Below are 15,151 nucleotides of genomic sequence, written 5' to 3' on the forward strand. Positions count from 1 at the left end.
TATTCTAAGTGTACTTTACTGCCGTTGAGTGGCTCGCTGACACCAGCGTTTTGGGTATCAATACGCTGGTGATTAAGATCATTCTATCCTGGGAGGACATATTCCAAATCAAACCTCGGATACTAGAGGGGAATAATTTCCTTAAGGGGACACTGTGCATTCAGTGGGCTTGATCTTCTTTCTGTTTTTCCAGATTCTGGTATGTGTTACAGATTTTAGATTTGTTAATTAATTTATGTTCTTCTGTTCTTCACTAGTTCATTAAACTTTGGTAACTTCGTGTTTCTGAAAAGTTTGTTGGAATCAGTAAGATTCTTTAAACACATATTGACAACAATTCTTCTTTAAGAAAAAAAAATATTTTGTATATTTTATCTAATTTGTTTCTGATTCTAGTTTCTCTACTAGTTTTAATTTTCTAGTTGTGAAAATGTTCTTAAACTTTATTGTGTCTTACCAAGTTCTTCAAAGTTTTGTTCTAAGTATCTTGGGAATACAAGACGAACAACAGGTCCTACGAATCGTCCAACAATCTTCATCCCAGGTCCTAAGTACATGGAAACTAATATGTACCAGCGGAGCCCATTTCAGGTAAGCAAAGCATAATTCAAATATATAGTATAATTGAAATAGCCAATAAGTTTTGTTGTTCTGGTCATGAGAATGTCCCTAAAGTGACTTCTTTCGCCAAAAAATTATAAGTAGGCTTCACCTATTGGAATATTTCATGAGTTTATCCAAATTATAGATCTATTCAAGTACTTAATGGTGACAACAATTTGGAACTGATTTAAATCGGGGTTTTTTCCTTGTTGGTGTTAGGATTTGACGTTGGCCTATACACTAGTAAGGCCAACACGCTATTACAGTGTGGAGGATACTTCTAAGGAGGTAGTTATCACAAACAAAAGGTATGGATCAGTTAGACGAGCGTTCATTGTTGCTGTTGAAGATAGACTTCTGAAGAAGGAATTTCAACGGTTGATGATTGAAAAGAATCCACCAGATGAAGTGGAAGAGATCCAGGGCTCTGACACAATGATGATGATGTCTAAGCCCCAACAACTTTTTACTAGTCTTATGAGAATTGCCAAAAAGTATAACTAATAGTTAATTAAGAAGAATAAGGGGGACATGTGTAAGGCTGAGATCAATAAAACTCCAGTCAATTCACATATCTGGTGATCTCAGTTCTTTCATACAAGTCCTAGTTAATTTGATATTTCAACTATATTCTCTTTCAGCTGTTGTTCCCTTTTGTTGGAATTTCAGTGTTTGGAAATGACATCAATAAATAACCCTCTATTTCCTATAATTACTGAATATTAGTTCAATTTGGTTCAAGACTAAACAGTTAAATCTCGTCGATGGGATGAGGACGTAGATATTGATACTGAAGAATTAGAACATATGAATGTGGAATATGCTATAGATGAACAATAGTTCATTGATCCCACTGAGGTCATTTGTGTCGATGCACTGACTGGACGGCTCTACTAACTATACGTTGAGGGTCAAGCTAGTGGCTTTAAAAAAAGAAATTTTGGAAGTTCATTCCAAATAAACACTAAATTTTGCAAACAAACAATTATAGAAATAAATAGTGATGAGATAAGAAAATAGTGATGGAATAAAGTTTTTGTATCTTGTTTGGTTGTCATGTTTGGGATAACTTATCCCACCATTTATATCATAGTGATGGGATAAGTTATCCTAGGATAGCTAACCCCAGGATAAGTTATCCTGGGATAACTTATTCCCAACCAAACGAAAGTATAAAACTGTAACTCCATCACTAAATATTTTTTTTGGGAAAAGGTTCAAATATGTTATTAAACTTTGAGAAAAAACTTATTTATATTACGGAGAAGGACCTAAAATGCCCCTCAAGTATTTGAATTGGTACAAAATTACCCTCCATCCACCTATCGGCTCTAAAATACCCCTGACATCCACCTTTCGGCTCAAAAATACCCTTATGTCTAACGGATCATACTCATTAGGTGGATGAAGGGTAATATTGTACCAAATGTCATAGTTTAAGGGCATTTTAGGCCCTTTTCCATTAAAATAATTTGAAATTACTTGATATATAAGCTCACATGATTGACTTGCTTTTGAATTTCATAGTAAATTTAAAATTATAAAAAGGTGCATCTACTCTCTGCTCCTCCCTCCCCTACCGTTCACTTCCTATCTCTTTCATTTTTTTTTCTATTTGGATTTTGTCCACCATTTTAATTTTTTAAAAAATTTATGACAAACAAGAGAGAAAAAAAGGAGGAAAATAACGATGCATTCATATAGAATAACTAGTTCAATAAAAGATGACTCAATTAAGCAAATATGTATAAATATTGCATTTTTCTTTTGTGTGTACCCAAAATTAAAAATAAAATAATAAAAATAATCATTTCTCTTATCCCCACCCTCATCCCATCATGACAATAATACTACTTAAAAGAATATAAATATGTGAGTTCATTTCAAGTTTGAGTCCCAGATATCCTAATTAAGAATAAGAGATTACAAAAAGGAATACAAGAGAAAATGAACAAGACATTTGGATAATTGAGAGAAAATTTTATATCAATGAAAATAATAATTTTTTTAGATGGACAATCAGTCGGGGTAAGTATGGATTTTAGTTGGATTCCCATTTATGAGTTGGGTTACGTTATAATAAATTGGGGTCGATTTAAAATAGGCCAATAGGAAGATATCATGAAGTTAATTATTTTTTAATATTTTTTTCAAGTGTATCGGGTCAAAATATGAATCATAAGTGGTTTTATAGAAAATTAGAATTTTTAAAAATATTATTTTTATTGTTTATTTGAGAAGGGTTTAAATTTGGACCGATCACATTAAGCAATATAATAAATAAATATTTAATAATTTCACTTCAAGGGAACTATTAAAAATAAGAGCAAATATGAGTCAAAGGATTAACATCAAGGATATTTTTGAGCCGAAAGGTGGACATCAGGGGTATTTTAAGGTTGATAGGTGAATGAAGGGTAGTTTTGTATCAATTCAAATATTTGAGGTCCTTCTCTCCCTTAAAAGTTTAGTTCGTCCATGTCATTGCCGCTTGGGAAAAGTTTCAAATATGTCATCGATGCTATTATTTTTTAAATCCGATTTTGCAAAACAATTTTTTACCTCACAAAACTCCAAACAACTTTTAACATTTTTCAATTGGATTTTAGATCAAATGTACTTTTTTGTTTCTTCTTCTTCAAGAACACCAAGAATATATGAAAAACACCAAGAATTCTCAAATTTCCAACTTCTTCACCTCAAATTTCAAGAGTAGCTCCCTCCGACTTAGATACCAAAACTTAATATCTTTTGAGCTCAAATTAACCTAACTCAACATGACCCACTTAAAATTTATTCAAAGTTTCAAAACTTCAACATCTTTTAATTTAATGGCAGAATTTTTTACCCAATTCCAAATCACTTAAATTTTGAACATAGACTCAAAAAACACTAGTAAACAAAGATTTAATATCGAAAACACAAATCAAAGCAGATTTTCAAAACTTTAGGACTAATTTCCATATTTTTTTAATACGGGTAGATTTTTAATTTCACAAATGATTTTAGATTTTTTTTGAAAAAAGCTAATTAATAACATGGCCGAATTATAATTGGCCACGTGTAAGAAAATGTTTTTAAACCGGAGTTTAAAAATAATGACATGAATGGAGTTTTTCTCAAAAATAAATGATATAAATGAGCCAAATTTGTAACGGATAACATAAATAAGTTTTTTCTCAAATTTCGATTGTATGTTTGAAAAAAAAAAGATAGTATGTTTGAGCCTTTTCTTTTATTTATACAATGCAGTAGATGTTTAACGAGATAGTTCTTTCAAGCAAAAAATATGAATACGAATGCTCATTATTGCTACTAAAGTTTGAAAATAAAGCTTTTAAGAAGGAATTTTTATGGTTGATGATTGAAAAAAATCCAGCTGATGAAGTGGATGAGATGCAGGGCTCTGACCACACCATGATGTTTATGCCGCAACAACTTTATACTACTCTTTTGAGCATTGCCAACAAGTATAGCTAAGAACTGTTGATTTAGGTGATGCAAGATGGTAGTCCAATGATTGAGAAATCTGTTCTGTTCTTGTGATAGAATAAAGTGCAACTAAAAATATGATTTCAGTTCATTATTTTGTCTAAAAACTTAAACTTTTAGATCAGATGATCAGTCACAGAATTAAACATTACTTACTGAAGACGATAATAGCATTTAGTGAAGTTCCTGTTGTAGGATGTGCTTCGCCAAACCAAGAAGTCACAAGCCTAGCCCTCCCAAAGGTACCTTGCTTAGTCTAGCATGGAAACTAATAGATAGGCCACACTCCCTAGGCTTGCACCAAACTCCTACATCGATTTCTTGTGAATGGAAGTAAGTTAGCAAAAGTCAAACTCAAATAATAGCTACTGTGGGTTTGCTTGTGCATGAAAGTAAGTTAGCAGAAACCTAACTCCTCTAATTATAAAGCCGCCTCTATTATTCTGGTCATGAGAATGGTAGGCATTTGAAAATATATTTTTCTTTCGCAATTTTTAGTAGGTATCACCTACTGGATGATTTTATTATTTTATCCAAAATACAGGTTTAATCAAGTACTTAATCATAACATCAACTTGGAACTAATAAAATTATTTTTTTTTTTCAATTCTTGGTGTTAGGATTTGGCGCTGACCACTAAACTAGTAAGGATACTTTATTTATACCACGCGGAAAATGTTTCTAAGGAGATAATTTTTTTGAGCAAAAGGTGTGGATCAGTTAGGAGAATGCTCATTGTTACTACTCAAAAATAAAGCTCTGGATTTCAACAGTGGATGATTGAAAAGAATCCACCAGATGAAGTGGAAGAGATCGAGGGCTCTGACCACACGACCATGATGTCTATGCTCCAACAACTTTATACTACTTTTGTGAGCATTGCAAACAAGTATAGATATGAGCTTTTAATTAAAAAAAGTAAGGGGACATTTGTAAGGCTGAGAATGTAACTTCAGTCAATTCACATATCTAATGCATTTATATTATATGGCGATCTCAGTTCTTCTATGGAAGTCCTCGTTATCATGCTAATCAATTTGACATTTCAACCATTTTCTTTCAGTTGTTATTTTTTTCCATTATAATTTCAGTTTTTGGAATGGACATCAATAAACACCTCTATTTCATGAAATTACTGAATTTTAGTTCAATTTGGTTAAATCTCATCGATGGGAAGAGGAGATAGATGTTGATGCTGAAGAATTAGAACAATATGAATAAATAGTGCAGGAAATGAAGGTCATAGTAGTAGATGGAAATATATGATCAGTGATTCAGAGTATACGGAGGTCAAGTGAGCCAAAACATTAAATTATAGCCGCTCTCATATTTGTGAGATTTCACTGGATATGTTGTTTTTGTCTCATGACTCCCTCACAGGACCCATTTTCTCATAAAGCTCCTACTTGTCTCAATAATTAAATGCATCATTTAAACTGAACGGAGACTCGAGATTAGAATAACTGCAGGACAGGGTAAGACAAGTTCCTTACACTTTTTATTTATCACTGTTACCATTTATAGTGCACGAGATCATAAAGTATGAAGCCGATCAGTGAACTGGTCTACTGGTTCGTTCTATTTTCTTATTAAGACAAAACTTGAAGAAAAACTGAGTAGCATTTAGGGTGTGTTTGGTATGAAGGAAAACATTTTCCAAATCAACTCATTTTCCTCAAATTTAAGGAAAATAACTCCCCTTCAAAACTTAAGGAAAATATTTTCCAAAACTCTCTTTCAACTTCAAATTACAATTATTTTTTTGTTGAAAAAATCAATTTATTTTGTCCCTACCCTCAAACCATCCCCCAACCACCCCCAAAAATAATAATTTTAAAGCTTGTTTTTAGATTCAATATTTTTACCCCACCCCCTCCCACCACTCCCTCCCAAAAAAAATATTAAAAGTTGTTTTTAAATGATATTTCATCCCGATCCTCGACCACCCATCCCCCCCCAAAAAAAAAAAAATTGAGTTTGTTTTTAAAAAATATTTTCAATTTCAAAATTTTATTTTTTCACCCTTATACTCGATTCCCCGCCCCCCACCCTAAAAAAATAATAATTTAAGTTTGTTTTTAAAAAATATTTTCAACTTCAAGATTTCTTTTTTTCACCCCTACCCTCGACCCCTCCACTCCCTTCTACCCCCCTACCCAACCCCCCCAACCCCAAAAAAAATAATAATTTAAGTTTGTTTTTAAAAAATATTTTCAACTTCAAAAATTCATTTTTTCACCCCTACCCTCGACCCCACCCCCAAAAAAAAAATTAAGTTTGTTTTAAAACAATATTTTCAACTTCAAAATTTCAGTTTTTCACGCCTACCCTCGACCCCCCACCCACCCCCTACCATTCCCCCACCCCAAAAAAAAATTTAAGTTTGTTTCTAAAAAATATTTTCAACTTCAAAATTTCAATTTTTCACCCCTACCCTCGACACTCCCCACCTCCCAAAAAAATTTAAGTTTGTTTTTAAAAAATATTTTCTACTCTAGTATAAATAGAAGATATTTCTCAAAAATATTTTTCATTCATAAATCAAACACTAAAAATCTTTTCCGAAAAATATTTTCTACTCACCAACCAAACATGAGAAAATAAGTCAAAAAAATCAACTTATTTTCCAGGAAAACATTTTCCTTCATACCAAACACACCCTTAGTGGAGTGCCTGAAGTAGGATGTAATTTGGCAAACCAAGAAGGAACCTTGCTGGGCAAAGCTAGGGCTACTAATAGTGAGGCTACCATCCCCAGGATTGCACCAGCTTCTACTACATTGCTTGCCACTTCCTCAGATAATAGTCAACTTGAGGTTGCTTCGGTATGGAAGAAAGAAGAAACCAAACTCCTCCAACTATAAAGCTTCCATGTAGAGTTTCATATTATGTGCTCATTTTTCAAAAGAAGGGAAAAAAGATATGGAGAAAAGCAAGTTTCTGACAAGTCTAGTAATTCTAATACTTGTGTTGCCATATGCAAATGCAACCTTGCCAGGGCCTAAAGCTAAGAAGCACTTCGTGTTGGTTCATAGGGGAAGCCATGGAGCCTGGTGCTGGTATAAGATTGTGGCATTGATGAGATTTTCAGGGCATAATGTCACAGCTATTGACTTGGCGGCTTCAGGTATCAACCCCAAGCAGGCCCTTGAAGTCCCACATTTGTCCGATTACTTTAGTCCCCTAATGAAGTTCATGGTTTCACTTCCTGCACATGAAAAAGTGGTCCTTGTAGGCCATGAATTTGGTGGCTTTGCCATTTCTAAAGCCATGGAAAGCTTTCCGGAAAATATTTCAGTTGCTGTATTTGTCACTGCTCTAATGCCTGGTCAAACTCTCAATGCAACCACCATCTACACCAAGGTTCCAATTTTTCATATTCCTAACTTTAGCCATGAGATGATCTGTTATGTTTGCTTACACTTTCACATATTTGAAACTAAATATACTTTGTTACAGCTCTTGGCATTCACTGGTGTATTATCTGCATTTGATAATCGTGTTACTTATGATAATGGACCTACCAATCCTCCAACAACCTTGAGTTATGGTCCCAAGTACTTGGCAACTAAGTTTTACAATAAGAGTCCAATTCAGGTAACCAAAGCATAATACAAATATATAATTGAAATAGCAAGTTCTGTTATTCTGGTCAAGTGAATGGCCCTAAAGTGACTAATGACTTGCTTTGCCAAAAATTATTAGTAGGCAAACATTTAAACTAGTTTATCCAAATTATAGATCTATTTGAGTACTTACCGCAACATTGACATGAAACTGACTTAAGTCAGTTATTTTCCCTTCTTGATGTTAGGATTTCATGCTGGCCATTACAGTCTTAAGGCCGATATACATATACAGTGTGGAAGATGTTTCTAAGGAGATAGTTGTGTCAAGCAGAAGGTATGGATCAGTTAAGCGAGTATTCATTGTTGCTGCTGAAGATAACCTTTTGAACAAGGAATTTCAAAAGTGGATGATTGAAAAGAATTCACCAGATGACGTGGAAGAGATCGAGGGCTCTGACCACATGATCATGATGTCTAAGCCCCAACAACTTTTTACTACACTTATGAGCATAGCTAACAAGTATAGCTAAGAGATCTTAATTAAGAAGAATAAGAGAAACAGGTGTAATTAAGGCTGAGAATAAAACTTCAGTCAATTCACATTTCTGATGCATTGATATGACTATTTAAATTCTTCCATATAAGTTCTACTGCTGAGTTAGTTAGTTTGTTATTTCAGTCAGTTTCTTTCAGTTGTTATTTCCTTTCACTGTAATTTCAGTATTTGGAATTGACATCAATAAACAACCTCTATGTCCTGTAACAACTTAATTTTAGTTCAAGATCAAACAGTTAAATTTCTAAGCTCACTCAGATAGGTGCACCCAATTATCAATGTAAGTGTGAGTTCACACATTTATATTCAAGTATTTTTTACAAAATCTAACACTCCTTTATATGATCTAGGGATGGGAGAATGGGTCCACGAGAACCCGGGATCCCCCCACCCCTATGAATACAAGTAGCCAATGCCTCAAATAATAGCCAGTGCGGGTTGCCAGCTTTGCATGGAAATAAGTCATCCAAAAGTCAAACTCCTCTTAAAAAAAATATCAAATGCCTCAAATAATAGCCAACGTGGGGTTGCATCTGGATGGAAGTAAGTTAGCACAAACCAAACTCCTGTAATTATATATAAAATTTCCTTGTATGGTTTGAAACCATCTGCTCATTCTTAAAAAAAAGAAAAAAGGAAAGAAGATATGGAGAAAAGCAAGTCACAACATGCAGATGCTACTATGTTAGAGCCTAAAGCTAAGAAGCACTTTGTACTTGTTCACGCGGCATGCCATGGAGCCTGGTCCTGGTACAAGATTGTGGCACTGCTGAGATCTTCAGGGCATAATGTCACAGCTCTGGACTTGGCTGCTTCAGGAATCAACCCGAAACAGACCTTCGAAGTTCCACTTTTTTCTGATTACTTGATTCCGCTAATGGAGTTCATGGCTTCTCTTCCTGCACATGAAAAAGTCGTTCTTGTAGTCCATAGCTACGGTGGACACGCCATTTCTAAACATAACAGATCATCTCATTGCTAATTATTGGAAATATGGAACATCACTACCTCAGAGTAGATTGTGGTAACATTGATGTTTATGCAACTAGCTTTTACATATTTGAAACTAAAAATACTTTGTTACAGTTATTCAAGTCAATATCTCAACCTGATAATCATATTATATACAATAATGGGCCTACAAATCCTCCAACCACCTACATCCTAGGTCCAAAGTACATGGAAACTGATGTTTACCAGCGGAGCTCAATTCAGGTAAGCAAAGCATAATTCAAATATATAGCCAATAAGTTTTGTTATTCTGGTCATGAGAATGGCCCTAAAGTGACTCCTTTCGCCAAAAATTTACTGATCTAGTATTCAGGTACTTAATGGTGACAATCACTTAGAGCTGCATGGTTTAAATCGGTTTTTTTTCCTTGCTGGTGTTAGGATTTGGCGTTGGCCTCTACACTAGTAAGGCCAATAAACTTTTACAGTGTGGAAGATGTTTCTAAGGAGATAGTTATTACAAACAAAAGGTATGGATCAGTTAGGCGAGCATTCATTGTTGCTGTTGAAGATAAACTTTTGAAAAAAGGAATTTCAATGGTTGATGATTGAAAAGAATCCACCAGATGAAGTGAAAGAGATCCAGGGCTCTGACACAATGATCATGATGTCTAAGCCGCAACAACTTTTTACTACTCTTCTAAGCATTGCTAACAAGTATACCTAAGATCAAGATGTTGATTAAGAAGAATAAGTGTGAGAACAAAACTTCAGTCAATTCACATATCTGATGCATTTATATGACTATCTCAATTCTTCCATATAAGTCCTACTGATCTAGTTAATTTGATATTTCAATTAGTCTCTTTCAGTTGTTATTTCCTTTCAGTTGTAATTTCAGTATTTGGAATTGACATCAATAAACAACCTCTATGTCCTGTAACTACTCAATTTGGTTCAAGAGCAAACAGTAACTAAAATCTCATCAATGAAAAGAACAATAATGGTACATAATTTTTATACCGACCGAGTAATCCAAGTAAATCTTTTAGAAGAGTACAATTTTATTTTAATTGGGAACAATAAAAAGAACAATAATGGTAAATGAAAGTTCGTTAAAAAAACACCAAATTTTGAAAGTTCATTCCAAATAAACACTAAATTTGGAAACAAACGATTAACAAACTGTAAATCCATCACTAAATATATTCTTTTAACTAAGGGCCAGTTTGGTCATAAAATTTTACAGTGATTAAAAAAAATTAGGAAATATCAACAATTTGAAAGATTTAAAGAATCTAGGGAGGGGAGCATGAACCCGGACCCCGAATATAAATAGCCGATGCCTCAGCCCTCAAATAATAGCCAACGTGGGGTTGCTTGTGCAGGGAAGTAAGTTAGCAGAAACCAAACTCCTTGAATTGTAAAACTACCTTTGTAATGTTTCATATTATGTGTTCATTCTTAAAAGAAGGAAAAAAAGATACGGAGAAAAGCAAGTGGCAACATGCAAACGCTATTGTGTCAAAGCCTAAAGCTAAAAAGCACTTTGTGCTTGTTCATTCAGCATGCCATGGAGCCTGGTGCTGGTACAAGATTGTGGCATTGATGAGATCTTCAGGGCATAATGTCACAGCTATATATTGACTTGGGTGCTTCAGGGATCAACCCGAAACAGGCCCACGAAATCCCAAATTTTTCTGATTACTTGAGTCCGCTAATGGAGTTCATGACTTCACTTCCTGCTGATTAAAAAGTAGTTGTTGTAGGCCATAGCCTTGGAGGACTCGCCATTTCTAGTAAGGCCATTTTATTTATACCCTGTGGAAGATGTTGCTAAGGAGATAGTTCTTTCGAGGGAAAAGTATGGATCAGTTAGACGAGTGTTCATTGTGATTGCTGAAAGTAAGAGTTAATATCTTAAAAGGTCACTGAACTATGCGAAATTATCTTGTAAAGTCACTAAACTTTATTTTATATCACTAAAATCACTCAACTTAATACTTTTATCTTCTAAAATCATTAAACTATATTTGTCACCAAAATAAATATGACATGGCAAAATAAAATATATTTTATGCCATGTAATTATGGCCCCCACAAAGAAATAAAATTATAAAATATATTTATTAATATACCCACCCACCCACAAGTTGTCTTCTTCTAAAACACTAAAACCCCATTTCTCTTGCTCAAATCTCCCGCTTCCTTCTTCTACTTCTTTCTCTATTTCTCCCAAAAGTTCTCATCCACAGAAAAGCGCTGTAATGTCTATAGTGAATATATCCAGATCTTATAGTCTCTTATTTATAACATGAATGGAATTCATATATAGAAAAACTGAAATGAAGATCCAAACCACAAAATGTACCCAAAACACTTCATTATAAACAAGATTTCAGCATGTATCACACAGTAGAAATTATTTTTGTAATTTTTTGTGGTTATGTGAGACACCTATTATGACACAATATATTGTTCTTCTTTTTTTTTAAAGCTAACAATGGTGCTCAATCACGGGAGGCAATATAGTCAATGCCATTGAATTTAACATTTATTTCCAATGTTGATTAGAACTTTTTTTTGATAAGAAAGAAATTTTGATTGTCTGTAATAGTTCCAAAAAAAAAGTTACAGATTTGATAACAAAAACAGAATTTAAGAGGGGAAGACATAAAAATGAATAAATTTTATAATTTTGTTTATTTGTGGGGTCCATGATTACATAACATTAAAATAAATCAATTTTATAATTTATTTATTTGTGGGGTCCACGATGACATGACATAAAAATTAATTTATTTTGCCATGTCAAATTTGTTTTAATGATAAATTGTAGTTGAGTGATTTTAGAAGATAAAGGTGTTAACTTGAGTGATTTTAGTGATACAAAAAAAAGTTTAGTGACTTTACAAGATAATTTCTCATAGTTCAGTGACCTTCTAAGATATTAACTCTGAAAGTAAAGGTCTGAAGGACTTTCAACAGTTGATGATTGAAAAGAATCCACCTGATGAAGTGGAAGAGATCGATGGCTCTGACCACCTGACCATGATGTCTAAGCCCCAACAACTTTTTACTACTCTTCTGGGCAATGCCAACAAGTATACCTAATTAGAGTTGTTGATGATTAAGAAGAATAATTGTGAGCTAAAGCTGATAACAAAATTTCAGTCAATTCACATATATTTGATATTTCAAACATTTCCTTTTGACTGTTATTTCATTTCGTTGTAATTTCAGTGTTTGGAATTAGCATCAATAAATAACCTCTATTTTCTGAAATTACTGAATTTCAGTTCAATTTGAATAAATCTCATCAATGGGAAGAGGATACAGATGTTGATACTGAAGAATCAGAACAATATGAATGAAAAATATGATGTAGATGAACAAGAGCTTATTGATCGCATTGAGGCCATTTGCTAAGAAAAAGAAGTTTGTAGTACCGGCGGACTCTGGAGCATCCCACAACGTTCTAAATGAAAAAGAAAAAGTTCAAATATATTTAGGCGATGCAAGATGGTAGTCCAATGACTCAGAAATCTGTTCAAGATAACTTTAAGCTTTTAGATCAGATGATGACATAGTTTAACAATACTTACCCAAGACGATAGTAGCATTTAGTGGAATGCCTGTTGTAGGATGTACTTTGGCAAACCAATAAGCTAAGGCACAAAGCCTAGCCTTCTCAAATGATGAAAATGTACCTTGCTGAGCCAAAGGAGTGATGTGCTTATTTGGTGTACCACTTCGTAATAATATTAATATTGTTTTAATAATCAATGATACCTTCATAATGATCTAGAGAACAGAGGGCAACAAGCTGTAGAGTATTGCATGATCTGCAGAAGGCATTCTTAAAGCTTGGCAATTGCATATCGAGGCAAATCTAATCTTGGAGGCAACTTTAGGTCTTCCCAATCTTCATCATCAATCTTGGAGAAGTAACGATCAACGTCATCATCTCTAATTAGTTCCAGCCTGGAGGGCTCCCACTGAAAATATGTGAAAACATAAGCACAAGAATGAAAGAAGCTCTTGATATCTAAATTCAGGATTATCCATGATCAAATGAATACCTTAGGATTTCTATCCCTGTCGATGAATATGGCTCTGTATCCCTGCAGTAAAAGTGTCGGTCTCATCTCAGAATGCAGTAAAATGGGTGGCTGAAAGATGGCATATTCTACCTCAAGAATACCCTGCTAAATTTGAGCTTATGAGATTGACAGAAATTACTTGAGGAGTTAAACTTCAGATCACATGGATCCTATTTTAAATGCCATCTATAGATTGTGTTTGACAAGATACTACCAATTTAGCAAATACTAACCAGGATTCTGAAATAAAAGTGAAACATCAACACCAGCACAAAAAGCCCTTCCTTGTCCCTGGAAAATATTGATACAAGAAAAGTAGTAACAAGAAAAGCATTATATACAGGGGAATTAATAGAACTTTGAAGCACACAACCAGAGCTTGTGACTAAAACCACAAAACATAAAACTGCATACACTACTAAAAAATCACTATTTTCCCATTGAAGTTCCCCACACAAAAATGCTCAATGGTTATTATCACAAGATATTTGATTGAATCAGTGGAAAAGAAAAAATAGTAGTTTTTTCATATGGAAAAATTAGCAAGCTTTCCAATATTTCAGCGAGAATCTATTTCCACCATGCATTTTCCCAGTGAGCTGGTTCGATGGAAAAATCATGTTCTATAACAAAAAAAATTCCATTGATTCACAATGGGAAAAACCTCTTGTTATAGTAGTGAAAAAATAAGATACGTAGTCTTACAGGCAATAATAACTATTTAATACAATTTCTAACAGACTCTCTTGATTTTATTTCAACAAAATCATTTTGGTGAACAGTTTTTAGATAATGTGGACTGTTCCAATTGTTAAGAAACACAAGCCTAATATATGCCGAGGATAACTAGATTGGTCAGAATCAGTGAGATACCAACTCAAAATCAATGCAACTCTGCCTGCATGTAGTCTCTAAATATTTTTGTGGGCAAAATCCATCATCAGGTTACCAAGTTTCCCTCATGTTAAGCTATGACAGGAAACTTAATTATCACAGATCCTCTTACTACTGAAAATACCTTTAATATTATCATCTTCACATTAGGATCTTCTTCACTGGCATAGAAAAGTTCCGTAAGCCGAGATATCTGGACAAACAAATAAGTTTGAGGGAACAATTATGACTTATATCATGTCATCATATGTCAAATCAATTTCATTAGGAAACCAGAAATTTACTCAAATATCCTGTGAACGAGGATTGTATGAATAAAAAGCTCACATGTTCACCAAGTAAATATAATAAGAATAACCTACTCCATATAATTGCATGAGAATACAAAACATGAATCCAATATCAAATTAGAGTGTTATAGCTATCATTATCACGAGCAAGCAACAGATTCATGCTTGCTTTTCAAGTTCCACAGTGATTCAGTGTCATTAGGTACTTTTTTTTTCCTTTTAATAATAAGAATATGGTTTATACGCAAACCAAAAAGCAAAACTCCATTAGACCAACTTAATGAAGATAATATAACAGAGTTGCATGTCAGTACATTCTGTAACTAGTACAGTGAGCACAGTGGCGGCTCTTCCCCTTTGAAAAAAAAGCAACCGCCTTAGGCCCCAAAATTTGAGGGGCCTCATTTAAAAAAAAAAATATGTTATACATATTTTTTTAAAAAAAAATATTGAGTATTATTTGTAGAAAATATAAACTTTTCATAAAAGAGCAAAGAAGTAATAGAAGTTTGATAAATTATGAGTACTATGTCTCCAGAAAGATTAAATAATTGGCTATAATAAACTTCATAAAAAAATATATTCGAATTTAAGGCTTCCATTCGAATTTGGCTTTAGGCCACCGATTTATTAGAGCCGCCCTGAGTGAGCAAAAAACATTTAAAATTTAACAAGTTCCACTCTTCCGTCAAA

General features: G+C 33.7%; 4 protein-coding genes and 2 pseudogenes across 4 annotated transcripts in view; 5 read left to right on the forward strand and 1 right to left on the reverse strand.

The window, feature by feature from the left end:
• Positions 1-532: 532 nt before the first annotated feature.
• LOC125865761 (methyl jasmonate esterase 1-like) lies at positions 533-1,295 on the forward strand. The gene is made up of 2 exons (XM_049546001.1): positions 533-591; positions 823-1,295. Exons 1-2 carry the CDS (start codon positions 556-558, stop codon positions 1,105-1,107), a joined length of 321 nt encoding a protein of 106 aa, XP_049401958.1. The 5' UTR covers positions 533-555; the 3' UTR covers positions 1,108-1,295.
• A 5,712-nt stretch (positions 1,296-7,007) lies between these two features.
• On the forward strand, positions 7,008-8,418 carry LOC125865691 (methyl jasmonate esterase 1-like). The gene is made up of 3 exons (XM_049545906.1): positions 7,008-7,458; positions 7,555-7,692; positions 7,910-8,418. The coding sequence occupies exons 1-3, from the start codon at positions 7,018-7,020 to the stop codon at positions 8,192-8,194; spliced, it is 864 nt and encodes a 287-aa protein (XP_049401863.1). The 5' UTR covers positions 7,008-7,017; the 3' UTR covers positions 8,195-8,418.
• Positions 8,419-8,856: 438 nt separating this feature from the next.
• On the forward strand, positions 8,857-9,202 carry LOC125848437 (methyl jasmonate esterase 1-like). The gene has a single exon (XM_049528302.1). The coding sequence runs from the start codon at positions 8,867-8,869 to the stop codon at positions 9,200-9,202; it is 336 nt and encodes a 111-aa protein (XP_049384259.1). The 5' UTR covers positions 8,857-8,866.
• An 11-nt stretch (positions 9,203-9,213) lies between these two features.
• LOC125848510 (methyl jasmonate esterase 1-like) lies at positions 9,214-9,942 on the forward strand (annotated as a pseudogene).
• Positions 9,943-10,623: 681 nt separating this feature from the next.
• On the forward strand, positions 10,624-12,285 carry LOC125848523 (methyl jasmonate esterase 1-like; annotated as a pseudogene).
• Positions 12,286-12,908: 623 nt separating this feature from the next.
• The window catches only part of LOC125865656 (3-hydroxyisobutyryl-CoA hydrolase 1-like), a 39,205-nt gene continuing 36,962 nt past the window's right edge, over positions 12,909-15,151 (reverse strand). Inside the window, exon 15 of the mRNA XM_049545862.1 lies at positions 12,909-13,109. The gene's annotated coding sequence lies outside the window, so the exon portion shown is untranslated. The remainder of the gene's footprint in view (positions 13,110-15,151) is intronic.

Source organism: Solanum stenotomum, chromosome 1 (assembly GCF_019186545.1).
Source record: "Solanum stenotomum isolate F172 chromosome 1, ASM1918654v1, whole genome shotgun sequence".
Classification (NCBI taxonomy): domain Eukaryota; kingdom Viridiplantae; phylum Streptophyta; class Magnoliopsida; order Solanales; family Solanaceae; genus Solanum; species Solanum stenotomum.